General features: G+C 48.6%; 1 protein-coding gene across 2 annotated transcripts in view; it reads left to right on the top strand.

The window, feature by feature from the left end:
* LOC116953181 (pappalysin-1-like) overlaps positions 1-15845 on the top strand; it is a 126495-nt gene that overhangs the window by 30334 nt on the left and 80316 nt on the right. For both annotated transcript variants that reach the window (XM_076074839.1, XM_076074840.1), the window contains exons 4-8: positions 5393-5538; positions 6209-6505; positions 8763-8955; positions 9354-9475; positions 13332-13848. In XM_076074839.1, the coding sequence (XP_075930954.1) occupies positions 5393-5538; positions 6209-6505; positions 8763-8955; positions 9354-9475; positions 13332-13848 (1275 nt within the window). The remainder of the gene's footprint in view (positions 1-5392; positions 5539-6208; positions 6506-8762; positions 8956-9353; positions 9476-13331; positions 13849-15845) is intronic.

Here is a 15845-nt window from a genome sequence, read left to right on the forward strand (position 1 = left end):
CCCCCACTCCAAAGGGAATTGTCCCACTAGCCCAAACTGGCTGGATGTCGTGCAAGAGCTGGTTGTACCCACACTTTACCCCCCCCCACCCACTCCCCCACGCGTACATTAATTGGCGTGGTGAAGTATGGTCAAACAACAGTTCCCCCCCTCCCCACTGCGCCTATAACCAATACATCACGTGCATGAGGCTATGAGGGCAAAGGGGCATCACCGCAATGCCTTGCTGACGCCACCGCTGACGCAAAGGGCCTCCACTAGAGGAAGCTGTGGTGAGCCCCTCGACAGGGTATTGGACCTCCTCTTCTTTGACGATGTTGGCGGCCTGGCGTCTCGGGAGGAGGTGGTGAGAAAGCTCGCGCGCCCAAAGTGGATTGACAAAATCGCGAACGAGTTGCCGTCATCCCAGTGAGCGACGAAACCAAAAAAAAAACCGAAACGCAGACATCACGGCAGCTGCGACCATGCACGGCACACGCGCGGGCGGTGTTCTGCGCCCGCGACTGAACGTCTGCGTTGCTTTCGGAACGAGGCTCAGGATCCGCGGTGAGTGTTCCTGTAACCTGGCAGCCGCCGCGTCGCAAAAAGGGTGCTCATTTAGCACATCGCGCGTAATTCGTCGACTCGCGGCCACTACTTTTTGAACTTGGCCTCAGCTCTCAAACGTTAATCCACCGTCATCCCCATCCCCCCGGACGAAAGGAGGCATTCACTCAATGATGCCACTCACTTATATTCTTGGCTCTTTCGGTAAAGTCATGTAGAAGGGAAACAATAAAATAATACAAATATATATAAAAAAATATTGTTTCCCTTCTACGTGACTTTACCAAAAGATCCAAGAATATGAATCCCTGCAGTCACGAAAGCTTTAAATCAAAATTTGATGCCACTCACTGTTATTGTGATGGGTCGGCCGTAGCTGTTGGCCAAAGAAGTTTTCCGAAGGTGCGCGGTCTCTGTACGGACTTCAATACAAGCTCGATCAACGTCTCGGCACGTGTGTCCGAGCTGCCATAACAATAAACAAAGTTCAGGGTCAATTGAGTTTCTAAAATACAATAAAGAGTTACTTGAATTACAAAGAAAAACGACAACCGGCACGTTTTTCTTGTTATCCGTGTGTGTGTGCGTGTACCGCGTGTTTCTGGAGTCACAATATTATCTGTGAGCGAGCGATCCGGTTGTCCTGCTTCAACCGTATATCGTGACCTTGTTTTAAAAGGCGAGGGGCAAATAAATATCGTCTGCTTAGTATTTGAGGTTATTATGGATAGGCATACCTTTGTTCTCTTGTGGTAGTACCTTGCCAGCTTCGCAGCGTTCCGAATGAGAAATTCAGCCCTGCTTAGAGATATTCCCAACATCCATCTCAGCATTCTCATCTTTGTCCTTTCAGGCGCTCCTTTTTCTCTCCTCTTCCTTCCCGAGCGCCCGCATCGCCGCTGCTTCCCCTTTTGTGTATCTGTCTCACCGCGCAATGAAATGAAAGTTGACCTTTTCGCAACCGATTGGCCCCCACGGTTTTCTCGGAGTGCATAGCTTCAGCGGCATTGATTCAATGTGAGAAAACTCTGGACCGGTTTCAACATACGGTGTGTCTCATCGGCAGAGTCAGGCTTGCTTGAATAAACGTTGGGGGGGGGGGGGGGAACTGCCAGATGTTATAGGCAAGGACTGAGATATGGGTTTTGAGTTCGACGCGATAGAATTTTATACATAACACAAAGTAAGCATGAGCTGCATTGATTCACGGGCACCGGTGGGGGTCCCCGTCCGGATAAGCGCGAGACGGTAGATCGTTGCTCGGGGGGGGGGGGGGGGGTTGGCGGTGAAGTCTCTCGGAGGGCTGAAATAGTGTCGGCCAACGGAAGGGAGGACGCGTCGCTCCGTGCCCCCCGCGCGTTGCTTAAGATCGCCGCTGCGCCCTATTAATCCCAGACAGCGCGCGGCATCGACGTCTCCCCCGGCGCCCCTTAAGCACCGGGTGCGACGAGACCACGAGGCAGCAAGGGGTGGAGAATGGGACGCATGATGAAAGATGCGAACGCACGATGTTTGATATCACAGGCTCTGTAATTACTTTACTTTACAATGTGATGTGTTTAACCTCCCCAGACTACTATTTAGGGGAAGGCGATTAGACCGTTTGCCACACTGCAGATGCGGGGTTGAGGTTGCGTCATTTGTGCTGTATGTTTTTTTTCGTTCATTTGAGTAATGCGCTATTTTAACTCACGGGACACGTCTAATGTCTATACTTTTTTTTAGTGTTCAAAAATAAAATTACATGCCGCCTGCGATGTGAACGAGTACATTTTTCTGCTTTACAATTTTTCCAAATTGCTTCTTGCATTTTTCCAGCTCGTAAAAAAAATTAACATTGACAACTAGCACACTGAGCATTATGTTGGGCGTTAAAATAAATTAGCAGGCCGATGACTTGATACGAGCGGACTCGTGAACGTAACATTTGTTAACGAATTTTTTTATTTGGGTTTATTTACGCGGTTTGCCGCGAAACGACATTGAACGTATTTGTCCGACGTGTTAAAATTAGACGTTTTATTGCCACGCTGCTCAGAATTAAACCAAATCAAGTTTGCCGGCGACCGAGGTAAATTGGTTGTTTGATTTAACGGTGCAGGAAAATTAAATATCAAGATTTAATTTAAATGCTTGCCACCCCTAATGATGGATCATAGAACACGGCACCGCTGTCTGTAATGAGAGCAGAAATCCACCTTCACGAATATTTATCACCGTCTAACGAAAGCCATGCAAGGAGGATTTGCAGGATGCGTCCGTTAGGCGTGTATTTTCTTCTATTATTAGATGATAAACCAATTGGCAATGAGTAAAAGGAAGAAACGAAATCCCTTACATATTCGTCAATAACGCGGCCTTAAATGGAAATATATATGTGTAATATCTGACGGTTTGGGAAATATCCCTTCTTCTTGCGTGTGCCACGAGAAAGGGCCATTGTTTGGAATATTGCCAATACATGTTATTGGTAAATGTGTTTAGTTTTGTTTTTATTCCTGCCTGGGTGCAACTGGCAAAGCAGCAGCAGCATCGCCAAGTGATTCGCCATTAAGCAATCTTAACCTGAATTTTGATTTAAAGCTTTCGTGACTGCAGGGATTAATATTCTTGGTTATTTCGGTAAAGTCACGTAGAAGGGAAACAATAAAATAATAAAAAATGTAAAAAAATAAAATTCTCACGACGTTTCGACTGCAACACAAGCAATCATCATCAGGTGTGGAAACCACAGCAAGAAAATTTGAAAAAAGTGGCGTTTTTTTTACGTTAGCACCACGGAGAGCGATTTGGCAGTTATTCAGATGGACGAGTCCATCTATGTCCGGAAAAGAGGCGGGAGACGAAAATAATGGATGCGGTCTGAAAGCCATCGTAAGCGTGAACAATCAATTAAGACCCGAAATGGTTTATCAAATCCTTCCAATGATTGCTAAGCCAGAATCCATCTTCTCGGTTGAAATTGTCTCTGTGTTTGTATATGTGGATAGCCTCATGAATGAATCTCTCATGGTAGCCAGATGGCTTGCAGAGAACCTCTGTCTTGGAGAAGTCAATGTCATGTGACCCTACTGAATTACAACAGTGATCTGCCACGGCCGAGGTGTTGGTCCTACCGTGTTTTAGGTCTGCTTTGTGTTCACGAATGTGGTCCGAGACATGTCGTTTGGTTTCTCCAATGTAGCTACTACCACAGAGGCAACTTAGTTTGTAGACGCCAGGGTACTGTATGTCCGGAATCACATCTTTTACAAACGGAACCAGATCACGGATTTTATGTAATGTGTTGAATCGGACCTGGATATTGTGTTTATTCAAGATTTTGGAGATCTTTTTTGTGATCCCCACAATGTAGGGTAAAGTGATGGTTTTGAATGGCACCTCAAGAGGGTCCTTCTTCATGGTTGGAGTGGTAGCTTTGCGGATTGTGTAGTCGGAGTTACCATTAGCCTTAAGAGCTTCGTGTACGTGCTTGAGTTCACTGCCTATGTGTTCCTGGTCGGATATGCATTGGGCTCTACGGTGCAGAGTCTTGATGAGGGAATTATTCTGGTGATGATTGCTTGTGTTGCAGTCGAAACGTCGTGATAACTTCATTGTTTTATATTTTTATGATTTTATTGTTTCCCTTCTACGTGACTTTACCGAAAGAACCAAGAATATAATCTTAACCTGCTTAGTTGCAGTGAAAGATCAACTCTCACTTCACAGTATCATATTTTGGATCTGCCTGTTTTTGGGTCATTCTCTTCACCTGTTCTCTTGCTCAATTAAAGCACGATTCTACGATTGTATGCGAAAGGTACTGTTAAAAATGTAGTGACGATGATTATTACGTTGACAAATCGCAAACATTATAGCATTGCTGTTCGTCGAAGCCTCCAGTCCAACCTTCGTTCAGTGAGAGGTTACTTATTTTTCTATGCTACCTCCATAGTCCGGAACTCCTATCCCTCAGCTGCTCATGCGGTTGAATCCCCACCTCTGCTCAGGTCCGGGATACAAAGACCAGCTACCATGATTGATCTGCATAGGGGACCGTTCATAAATGACGTCACGCGATTTTGGACAATTTTTGACCCCCCTCCCCCCACCTCGTCACACGGCGTCACAAAAAGTCAGACCCCCCTTCAAATGTGACATCACAAAGCTCTGCTCCCCCCCCCTCAAAACCATATTTCAATTTGGAAAATAAAACATGCTTCAAATCCCTTTAAACTATTGTCATTGCAGTGCATATTTAATGTGGCGCTGCACTCTGATGTCGTAGGAGAAAACATTTATTAAGAAGTCTATTTAATTAAGTAGAACGTGGTGCCTATATTTATTTACAGTTGCGCATTTTGATGTGACGTCACGTTTCTCAACCCCCCCTCCCCCCCTCGTCACACATCGTCACAAATGTCTGACCCCCCCCCAAGTGCGTGACGTCATTTATGGACGGCCCCTATGATTGATTGACTCTCAACAAAATATTATGCCCAATGTGTCCAGCAGCTGTACGAACTTACAGGGGACGGAGAGCATTGGGGGAGGCGGCGATAACGGCTACGGCCGTGACGACGTCTGTAAAAAAAGAGCTTTATAGCTCATCAGATTCCTCCAGTGTTAAGAAATATTCAGACTTTGATTGATCTTGTTGCTGTTAAAGCATGCAACAATGTATGTACAGTACGTTGAACTTCTTTCGCACCCTAGCCAATCGTGCTAATCAGAGGTGCGGGCGGGCGGGGAAGGACGATCTAAACACAAAAAGCAGCCCTAAAGGAATTAGTTTTCAATCTAAGATACAAAAATAATAATCAAGTGCTTCGTATGCTCATCTCGGTGGCTCGACGATTCGCAGGGCCTACCTCAGCGTTCAAGACCTCAAGGAGACCCTGAGGCTGGATGGAGCGACCCACCTCAACGTCTACTTCCCCACGTCACTGGGCGACGTGCTGGCGGGGGTTGCCATGTGGCCCTGGGAGAAGGACGCCCTCACGCACCTGGGTGAGCAGTGAGCAAGTGAGCGGTGGGGTGCGTGCGGTGGCTGGCTGCGAGGGGTGGGAGGTGCAGATTTCACTCTACAGAAGGTGTAGGAATGAAAAGGCAGTCGGGGGAATCCGACATCCCTACTGGTATGCGGTAGGGATGTCGCATCAATCTGGGAAAAATATGAAAATTGGGCCTAGATAAGAGATTCCAGATGGTCCATTTATCTACTTAATGTGTCGCCACCGTGACACCCCCACGGTGTTAACTACCTCGCCTGGTATACAAGAGGTTGTGGATTCGACACCAACTCTGACGCCTGATGTATATTTGGAGTTTGCATTTGCTCCCCGTGGTTGCGTGGATTTTTATCCGGGTCCTCGAGTTTTTCCCAACACATATAGAAACATGCATTTTTGAGTACATCCATTTCCGCATGATAAGCCACTTCGTTGAACTATCATTTGTGGCCGGGTCCCTTCTGAGAAAGAGCTGTATAGCTCAGTGGGCGTTACTCGGTAAAATTAAAATAGTTAAGTTTAGTTCATACTGACCCTTAACCCTGACCCATATAATTATTTAGGGGTTCGGGGGGGACAGTCGACAAGATTCACGCTTTCCGTTTGAAACCCAACGGGCCAGCTCATCACCGACGAGCACCTCCCTCTCTCCCTCCCTCCCGCGGCAGGCGGCATGGCGCTCAACCCGACGTACTACGGCAAGCCGGGCCACACGCACACCATGATCCACGAGATCGGCCACGCGCTCGGCCTGTACCACGTCTTCCGCGGCGTGTCGGAGGTGGAGCACTGCGGGGACCCGTGCCTCGAGGTGGAGCCGTCGTTCGAGACCGGCGACCTCTGCGAGGACACGGCGCCCGTGCCGCGCCACAAGGGCTGCGGGGACGCCGAGGTCGACAGCAAGGACATGTGCGGAGCGAGGCGCTTCTACGACGCCCCCTTCCACAACTACATGAGCTACGCCGGTGCGTGCCCGACGGCGTGCTCGGCACAGCTGGGCCGGCGGTGGCTGTGCGCGGCTGTGATCGCAGCTACGGTGGTTGTCGCAACGAATGCCGTTGCGACCGGGGGGTGCCCCTACCCTGGCTTGCCATGGCGAAGACGGGAACACCAAAATCATGGACCTCACCCCTTCCACCTTTGCGGGAGAGAGCGTTGCCCGCTCGCACGTGTGGGGCTTTCGCCGGGTGCTCCGGCCTCCTCCCACACGTATAAACACCCATCGATTGGCCCGGTATAAACTCAATAAAGAGAGGATTGCAGAGCTTGAGGAGAAACTTGGCACTGGCTCATTGCGTGGCCGCATTTCCCGCTTGTCTGTGGTTCCTCATGCCTCCGAGTCATTCTCGATCATTCGAGACTGAGCGCATACTGCATGGCGAATGGAATGGGGTCTGAGAGCACGTCTCCCAAGGAGGTGGAGCGGTTAAATTAGACAATCAGCCAGTGTGCGGGCGCTGGGTGGATTTTGACATTGCAGGATCGTGATATGGCGGCGGCTTATAGACCCTGCATCCAGCAGTGGATTGCCCATGGCTGCTGATGATGATGATTTTTTTCATGGTATTACTTTCACTTCTCTTCAGGAAGAGTGTTTTTTTCTTCCCCCAATGAGGATTCCTTCTTGGCTCAAAACAGGCACTTCTAATGCTGGCAAATATAAAGGGCAAAATAGTTTACATTTTTGTTATAATTAGACGTAAAAAAATATTTTGGAATCTGGGTTACGTTTGCACGTATATATTATCGTTCACGTTTTTGTGAAGTTACATCAGAATAGGGTAGCTTTACATTATTATGCAAAGGTGACCGTTTTGGAAAATTTCTGTTGGGTGGTGGCAGTTTGTGCCTCTGGATTTAGGAGGTGGCAAATTGAATCTTGAACTTTCTAGATGCACATAAATCGTAATGTGGTTGCAATTGTAATTGTAGTGATACACGGGAGTTGGGATCTCACGCCAGCTCTGGCAGCTGCATGGATTCCTGTCTGATGGGGTAAGCGCTGACAGAGGTCCAACGGCCAATGCATTCCAAAAATTCCACCGTAAATAAACAAAGGAATCACGACCTTTAATTTAATGCTATTTTTCAAGGGAGACCCTAGCCCATCACCATCTAACGGGGTTCGACATCAGTGCATACGAATGAAATACAGGATCAAATTATTATCAACATTGTCAGCCATGATCAATCCACTGCTGGATGAAGGACCTCCAATGCAGACAAAAATTTAGGGGCCGTCATGAATGACGTCACGCACCTGGGGGGGGGATCAGACATTTGTGACGATGTGTGACTGGGGGGGGTTTGAGACATGTGACGTCACATCAAAATGCGCTACTTTAAATAAATATAGACAACACGTTCTACTTAATTAAATATACTTTTTAATAAACGTTTTCTCCTACAACATCAGAGTGCAGCGCCACGTTAAATACGCACTACAATGGCAATAGTTTAAAGCGATTTGAAGCATGTTTTTTTTTATTTTGGGGGGGGAGGGGCAGAGATTTGTGACGTCATATTTGAGTGGGGGTCTGACTTTTTGTGACGCCGTGTGACGAAGGGGGGGGGTAAAAAATCGTCAAAAATCGCGTGACGTCATTTATGGACGGCCCCTTACGAGAAATTAACGTGATGACAATTCGGAGATTTAAAATACTTGGCCAGTGATTCAACTCCCACACCGGGTCCATTTGGATCACAAGTCCAGTGCGCGAACCATTGCACCGTGGTGGCAATGCTTGTATTCTGCGATATTTATTCTCCGATACATTTACGTGACGCCCCGCCTGTTATGTTGATGACACCTCATGACCTCGTCGTGGTTCTTCAGAGACGAATGATTTTTAATTCCTGATATGCTTTGAGATTGAATAGGCAACCTCTGGACCGCAACTCCAGCGAACTAACCACCTCGTTCAACAAAAATCCCCCCGTATAGTCTTAACAGAACGTTGGGGCAAGTGCTGTTAGCTATGACGGCCAGAACCGCACACGAGGGTGTGGATGGCCAGCACCACGCCCAGCCGCCTTTGTCTCCCCGCACCAAGTACTCATTTGAGTCCGAGGCCCAGGTATCGGTTCAGATAATCGTCACTGGTGTTGGTGGTCGCGAGCGGGAATCGAACTCGGGTCGCCAAGCCCGTAGGACGGCGCTAACCGCCGCGCTACGCACCACCGCCTCTAAAATCCTTCCCCAACTCCCCCCTGCGCCGGCAGACGACGACTGCACCAGCTCATTCACGCCGAATCAGGTGGCGCGCATGCACTGCTACCTGGACATGGTGTACGAGACTTGGAGGGAGGAGGCCGGTCCCACGCCCGTGCCGCTGGCGCCGCGGGTTCACCAACAGGGCATCGACTTCCTCAGCCTGCGATGGATGCCCCCCATCAGTGGACAGGTCTTTGAAAGGTAAGCAACGGGGGGGGGGTGGGGGGCTGGGGGGGGGTAAATTTCACATTTAATGCATCTACTCAGAACCTGGATGTGAACTGACTTCCTCGCTCCATCTCCTCGGAGGAGGAGGAAGAGGAGGAGGAGGAGGACGTCTTCCTCTCGGGACGCATTCCATTCCTTCGCCGCCCGCGTCCACATCAACGCATCTTTTTTTTTGTCCCTTGTTGTTCAAGCGAAACGCTCGCACTCGATTACAGGTTCACAGAACCTCTCAACCCGTGACACCGTCCGCCGCCTCGAACACAAATCCCGCTCCCACCCGCATACCCCCGCGGTCGGCACCCGCCGCACAGCTCGGCGGGATCCGGCTTTTCCCGGCCCTGTGCCGAGCCCCCTTGCCGTGTGTGCCCCAGGGAGCCAGGTGTTCCGTGCGAGGAGTGCGGGGAGGACGGCGAGCTGGTGCAGTACGCGTGCAACGCCTCGTCGCCGCGACCCTGCGACCCCTCGGGGCACTGGAGCCCACGGCAGGCTGAAGGTGGACACACCGCGCACTCTCGCGAGCATCGCCCCCCCCCCCCCCGCCTCGCCCCGGCGACACACGCGGCGTCGGCGTGGGCCCAATGTTCCACGTTTAGTTGGCCGGTGCAGAGGTTAGCGGTTTCGAACCCTGCGCCCGCCCCGGTTAATACTGCGGTTGTATTAGCGAACAAAAGATATACGCGCAGTCTGCTTCGACTCCCTGTAGCCACCCTCCGCGCCTCCTCCCCCTTCCCCCCCACCCCCCGATATTTTCTGACCGATGACCATTAATTTGTATGGAGCGATAAAGTGATTGGCAATTGGAAGGTTCCTCTTCTTTGGTTCTTTCGGTAAAGTCACGTAGAATGAGAATAAAATAATAAATTGATAAAATAAAATAACACAATAATATTCATGCTCTGACTTCAACGTAACTATTTCTGTAGCAGTTACAAGCGAGTCACTCAGCCATTTCAATGCTAAATTCTATGCTAATCCCATTGTCAAGGGGTGCCTCTGCGGATGTGTATGCCTTAACTTAGCTATTTCAATGCTAAATTCTATGCTAATTCCTTTTAACAATGGGTGCCTCTGCGGATGTGTATGCTTTAACTTTTAACATAGCTATTTCTGTGACCAGTCACAAGCTAATCATTCAGCCATTTCAATGCTAAATTTTATGCGAATCCCTTTGTCAAGGCTCTTTGTTCCTCTCACACAGCTTAAAAGCCGTGATCTGAACGTGGCTCTCTCACTCCAGCGCTGTCCTACCAGACAGTCTCGCCCCCTTCACCTGATGAAGGCCGCTTGTGTTGTGGCCGAAACGTCGTGAGAATATTATTGTGTTATTTTATTTTATCAATTTATTATTTTATTCTCATTCTACGTGACTTTACCGAAAGAACCAAAGAAGATGAATCATTGCAGTCACGAAATCTTTAAATCGAAATTGGAAGGTTGTTGAGGTCAATTACTGGTTGGGGGTTTATTTAGCCTATCATCCCCCCACGGGGTCGATAAAATAGGTACAACTTTACGAGGAGATCAACGGTGGTTGCCCTATGGATAGACTCGCCCTCGCCATATGAACGTGAATTGTCCGCCACACGCTCAGAAAATGAGCACCACCATCAGTGCTCATTTGAGCAGGGCATCACTTAGACTCTTAAACATTTAAATTGTATTCATTTGATGAAGGATAATTTGAGGAACAAACGTGCAGTGGCGGAGTGCAAAAGGGGCGACGAGCAAACTCTGTCTGCTGCCATCGAATGGTGAGCTGTAGGCGGGGTGGGGATGGATGGGGGGGATGTGTGAACTCCGCAGGGCAAAAGGTCGGAGGTCACGGCCCTTTGTCTCAACGGCAGATGACAACGTCGTTCATTTCTCATGGTGCTTGGCGCGAGCCGCCGGCTCATTTGTAAACAAAGTATCCGCGCGCCGCGCGGAGTAAGTTGTTCCGCTTTAATGGAATGAGGCATTTAAAAAAAAAATCGTGGGTCGGAGAGCGGTGAATGATCTTTTTTTATTGGAGAGGATCGCTCAATAAGGCGGAAAGTGGTGCGCACATATAAATTATTTGCACGATATGAAACGAAATGAATCCGTTACGTTTATGGAGGGGACATATAAGTCTCAAGCGTTGAAAGCTACGCGGATAAAACTGCCGACGTTCATTTACGCCCAGTTGCATTTGAAAGTTGGAAAGGAAACACAAAAATCCACACGGCATGGGAGGAGGCCTTCATCCAGCAATAACTCCACAGAGGGCTGAAACATATTCTTATTATTGTTAACCGTAACAAGGTAATGTTTCGTCAATAAGCCTATGTGTAAATTACACGATCCGCTTACGTATTTATACGTATGTAAGATTAATTAAAACGACCTTTGCAGGCGTGTGGAATTCAATATATGTGTTTAAGCAGAGTCATCATCATCATAAACAGTCATGTTTTCTCCACTGCTGGATGAAGGCCTCCCCACGCCGTCGCCACCGCTCACGGTCCTGCGACGCCACAATCCATCTTGCGCCTGCGCATGAGCTGGTCTCATCGCTCCATCTCCGTGGTGGTCGTATTCTCTCTTTTGTCTGCCATTATGTCACTTGCCTTGTCCGTCCGTTATCCCCCCCTTCCCCCCCCCCGGCACAGCGTCCTGCCCTCGGCTCACTTACTCTTCATTTGACGTCTCTAATTTGCGTTTTTGTTCCATCTGCTCCTCCGTTTGTCAAATTACCAGCGTGCCTCTCTCTCTCTCTCTGTGCCTCTTTTTGTACTTTTCAACCTTTGTTCCATTTTCTTTGTCAGCATTCGTGTTTCTTATCCGATGTCTTTGCATGCGACGTCTCGATTCAAATTGACGGCGGCCATTTCGGCAAGTTGACGGTATTAGTTGTGTTTAAGACAACGTGGAAACAGACAAACAGACGGAACCACCATGAGGAGGCTGCCATCTCCCATGAATGTTGAATTAAAGACAGGACACTGTTGTGCAATTGTGGACATGCAACCAAACTATGGACCCAAATAGTAAGCCAACAGAGGAGAAACAGCAAAAACTACACAAACTCTCTCCTGAAGCCCTTTCGTCATGGCGAGCATCACTCGATATTGACATTAAGCTACTGATCATATTACCATCATACACATGAGTATAATCGCGTGCGATATGCAGTGTAACACTTCGGGTTTCGCGACCAATATTATCCATGAAATAGTTTTTTGTGGTTAGATCACGTAAATATAAATGTCGTTTAACCCGCCACCACTCGACACCGCCAATTAGTAAGGTTTGTCACGTGAACAAAACATGACAATTCGTTACTTGTACAGCACACCGGTGTGCTGGAGAGTAAACCCACAATGTTGTGGCGGGTTAAACGACACATTTATATTTACGCGATCGAACCCATGAAACCTCGTTTCTCATTTTTATTATTAAGTACATTTCTCCAAAAGCACCGCTCTTGCTTGCTTCCGTATTTCATGAACTCGACAGCGCACATTAAGCAAAGGATACAACTCAACAAGTAGGGCAACGTTGTCCTGGCTCTGTGCAAGAGTTACGTCCACGGGGAAGCAACTGGATTTAATGGATTGCTGCCACCTTAAAGAATAAATAACACTGTAATGGCCAGCGTATTGAGAGCGGGGTGCGAGGCAGAGTTCATTTGAAACAACAGCAAAAAAAACTATCGACATGAAAAGTGATAAAAATGCCAAACAAAACATAGGCTAGCCAGAACTGTGTTAAACCAGTATGCAACGAATATGTCTGAGTCTATAGTATTTACGGTTGGTATATCTGAATCTCAATGGCGCTTTGAATTTACTCGGGGGTTGTTATTAAATTCAATGACGTGTAAATATTACTTTTAACCTGCGGTGTGGTCAGATGGCATCATTGTTATCATTGTGCATGATAAGCTAATTGGCTGAAGATGTCGATAACAACACAACGCAACTGATAGGATTCACGGTCACGTTGCATTGTTGGGTCCTCTGAGCCACGATTACGATGATAAATGATTGATGAAGAGAACAACTCGTAGGGATTTCCTGCTCACACGAGCATTGAGGCGATGCTCATCTCCTATTCACAGCCCCTGAGCCGGTGTGGAAATTACACGTTTCTATGGCGAGGGCGGGTCTATCCACGGGACAACCACTATTAGATTCCCCACTCCTTTCGTCGACGGCACTTATTTCGCCGACCCGATAGGAATGATGGGTTCGAGTCAATCCCCTGCCAGGATTTGAACTCGCGACATTCCTGTTACCAGCCGCTCCCCTCTACCGCTGAGCCACGCATTCTTCACCACAGCCGCATGCCCACGGCCACGAACATCGCTCTGTGCATCCCGCGGGCAGGCCCGCCCGACGTGGAGACGCCCTGCGACGCGAGCCTGCGCACCTGGAGCCCTGAGCTGAGCGTCCCGGGGGGCACCTTGTCCGTGCCGTGCCCCTTGCCGCCCAGCGGCTGCGCCCTCAAGCTCTCCTTCTGCCGCCCGACCCCCGCCGCCTCCGTCACCCTCTGGGTCACCTACGTGAGCGCGCGCAGCGGCCACACCATCCACGACCTCGTGCTGCTGCTCGCCAACGGCACCGCCGTCTCGCTAGGGCCGCACAAGGTGTCCTGCGACGTTCCGCTCACGGTCCGCGTGCCGCCGATGGCCGTTGGCGGTGCCGAGGAGCCCGCGATCGCCGGGCTGAGGCTGCACACGTTCGACGAGAAGCTGGAGGTGGACGCGGCGGCGCTGAGCTCGGGGCCCGGGAGCGAGCTGTGCCGCCGGTGCCGCCCGCTGCGGTACGAGGTGGCGCGCGAGCCGCCGTTCAGGGGGCGGTGGCCGTCGATGGTCTCGGAACTGCGCCGCGAGTTTGTGGACAGGTGAGTGGAGGCCAATGCTCTAAATGCGGTGGGGGGGGGGGGAGGGGGCATGAATGAATGAATGGACGGACGGACGGACGGATGAGTCGATGAATGGATATATGTACAAATCATACGATGATTTGTAATTTAATTTTAGGTTAGGCCATGTCGTGATCTGACCATATATGTGTCGTTAAGGCTGCATGTGAGTCTATGCGTCTCCATGTGAGTCTATTAGTCTCCATGTGAGTCAATGAATCTCCATGTGAGTCTCCATGTGACTCCATGAGTTTCCATGTTAGCCTATGAGTCTCCATGTGAGTCTATGAGTCTCCATGTGAGTTTACATGTGAGTCCATGAGTTTACATGTGAGTCTATGAGTCTCCATGTGAGTCTATGAGTCACCATGTGAGTTTCCATGTGAGTCCATGAGTCTAGATGTGAGTCTATGAGTCTCCATGTGAGTCTATTAGTCATCATGTGAGTCTATGAGTATCCATGTGAGTTTCCATGTGTGTCTATGAGTCTCCGTGTTAGCCTATTAGTCTTCATGCGAGTCTATGGGTCTCCATGTGAGTGGGATTCTATGCGAGTTCGTGCAATGCAATGTGGTTTTAGAAATACTGATAGGTGGTTGAATCAGCCAATTATATTATCCATCCGGGATTGATAAGTTAAGTTGTATTAAACGGATAGACATGCCCCTACCATGATAATGTGAAATTTACACCGCTGGTTCAGGGCTGTAAACGGAAAATGAGCATCAACTCACCACACATCCGAGCAGCAAATCATTTTCGCGTCTGACTTTGTTTTGTGAGTGACGTCACTAAGAGCTTTTTAACTATATATAATCATCATTATCGTCATCATCATAATAGTCTTCATCATCATCAATGTCCACTCAAGCTTCTAAGAGTGCGTCACAAATATTGAACGATTGTTCCGACAATAAACTGAAATCTAAATCGCAGCAGATTAAACATTTAAAGACCACAGGAACAAACTATGTCAAAACACGTCCTCGAATCCAAAAATCCCATATTACTCACGCAAAACAACTTCCAATTACAAGAAAAATAACTGTTACGACGAGGCCCTCGCCAATAAAACATAGCCTCGGGAGCACAATCCAAAGTATATTAGTAATACAAAAAAAAAACAACGTGCGTCTTGAGAACCACATTGCGCCAGAGAAGAACGTGCCACAGGCACAAACGAGCTTAACAGACACGTCCGCGTAACAGGCACGTGGCAATACAACAACAAAAAGCGCGGGAACAAAATGACGTCACAATTACGAGCATCATCTGCCGTGGTGTAACGGTGAGCACGCTGGACTAGCGATCCATGGGACACCGCTTCGATTCAATGCCCCTTGGTGAGGCGGTTTTTATCAATGGCACAAATTTGGATTTAAAGCTTTCGTGACTGCAAGGATTCATCTTCTTTGGTTCTTTCGGTAAAGTCACGTAGAATGAGAATAAAATAATAAATTGATAAAATAAAATAACACAATAATATTCTCACGACGTTTCGGCCACAACACAAGCGGCCTTCATCAGGTGAAGGGACGAGACTGTCTGGTAGGACAGCGCTGTCCTACCAGACAGTCTCAGACAGGACAGCGCTGTCCTACCAGACAGTCTCGTCCCTTCACCTTGTGAAGGCCGCTTGTGTTGTGGCCGAAACGTCGTGAGAATATTATTGTGTTATTTTATTTTATCAATTTATTATTTTATTCTCATTCTACGTGACTTTACCGAAAGAACCAAAGAAAATGGCACAAATGTTTCTTAATTATCTCCGCCTCTGTCCATTCGGCTACGTAAATGGGTTGCAGCCGCAGTCAGTCGATGAACAGGTCACGTGTGTTGTGCGATCAACTGTGGGCACTGCCACACACTTCTCAGACGTCTGGCCAGCATGGAATGGTAGTGGGCAAACAATATATATATGTACCCTGTGGTAGAGGGCGTATCTAGAGCTCCCTAAAGTGGAGGCCCCTTCCTCC

The sequence above is a fragment of the Petromyzon marinus genome, chromosome 50, assembly GCF_048934315.1.
Source record: "Petromyzon marinus isolate PM22_M1 ecotype Great Lakes invasive population chromosome 50, UKy_Petmar_22M1.pri1.0, whole genome shotgun sequence".
NCBI classification, from domain to species: domain Eukaryota; kingdom Metazoa; phylum Chordata; class Hyperoartia; order Petromyzontiformes; family Petromyzontidae; genus Petromyzon; species Petromyzon marinus.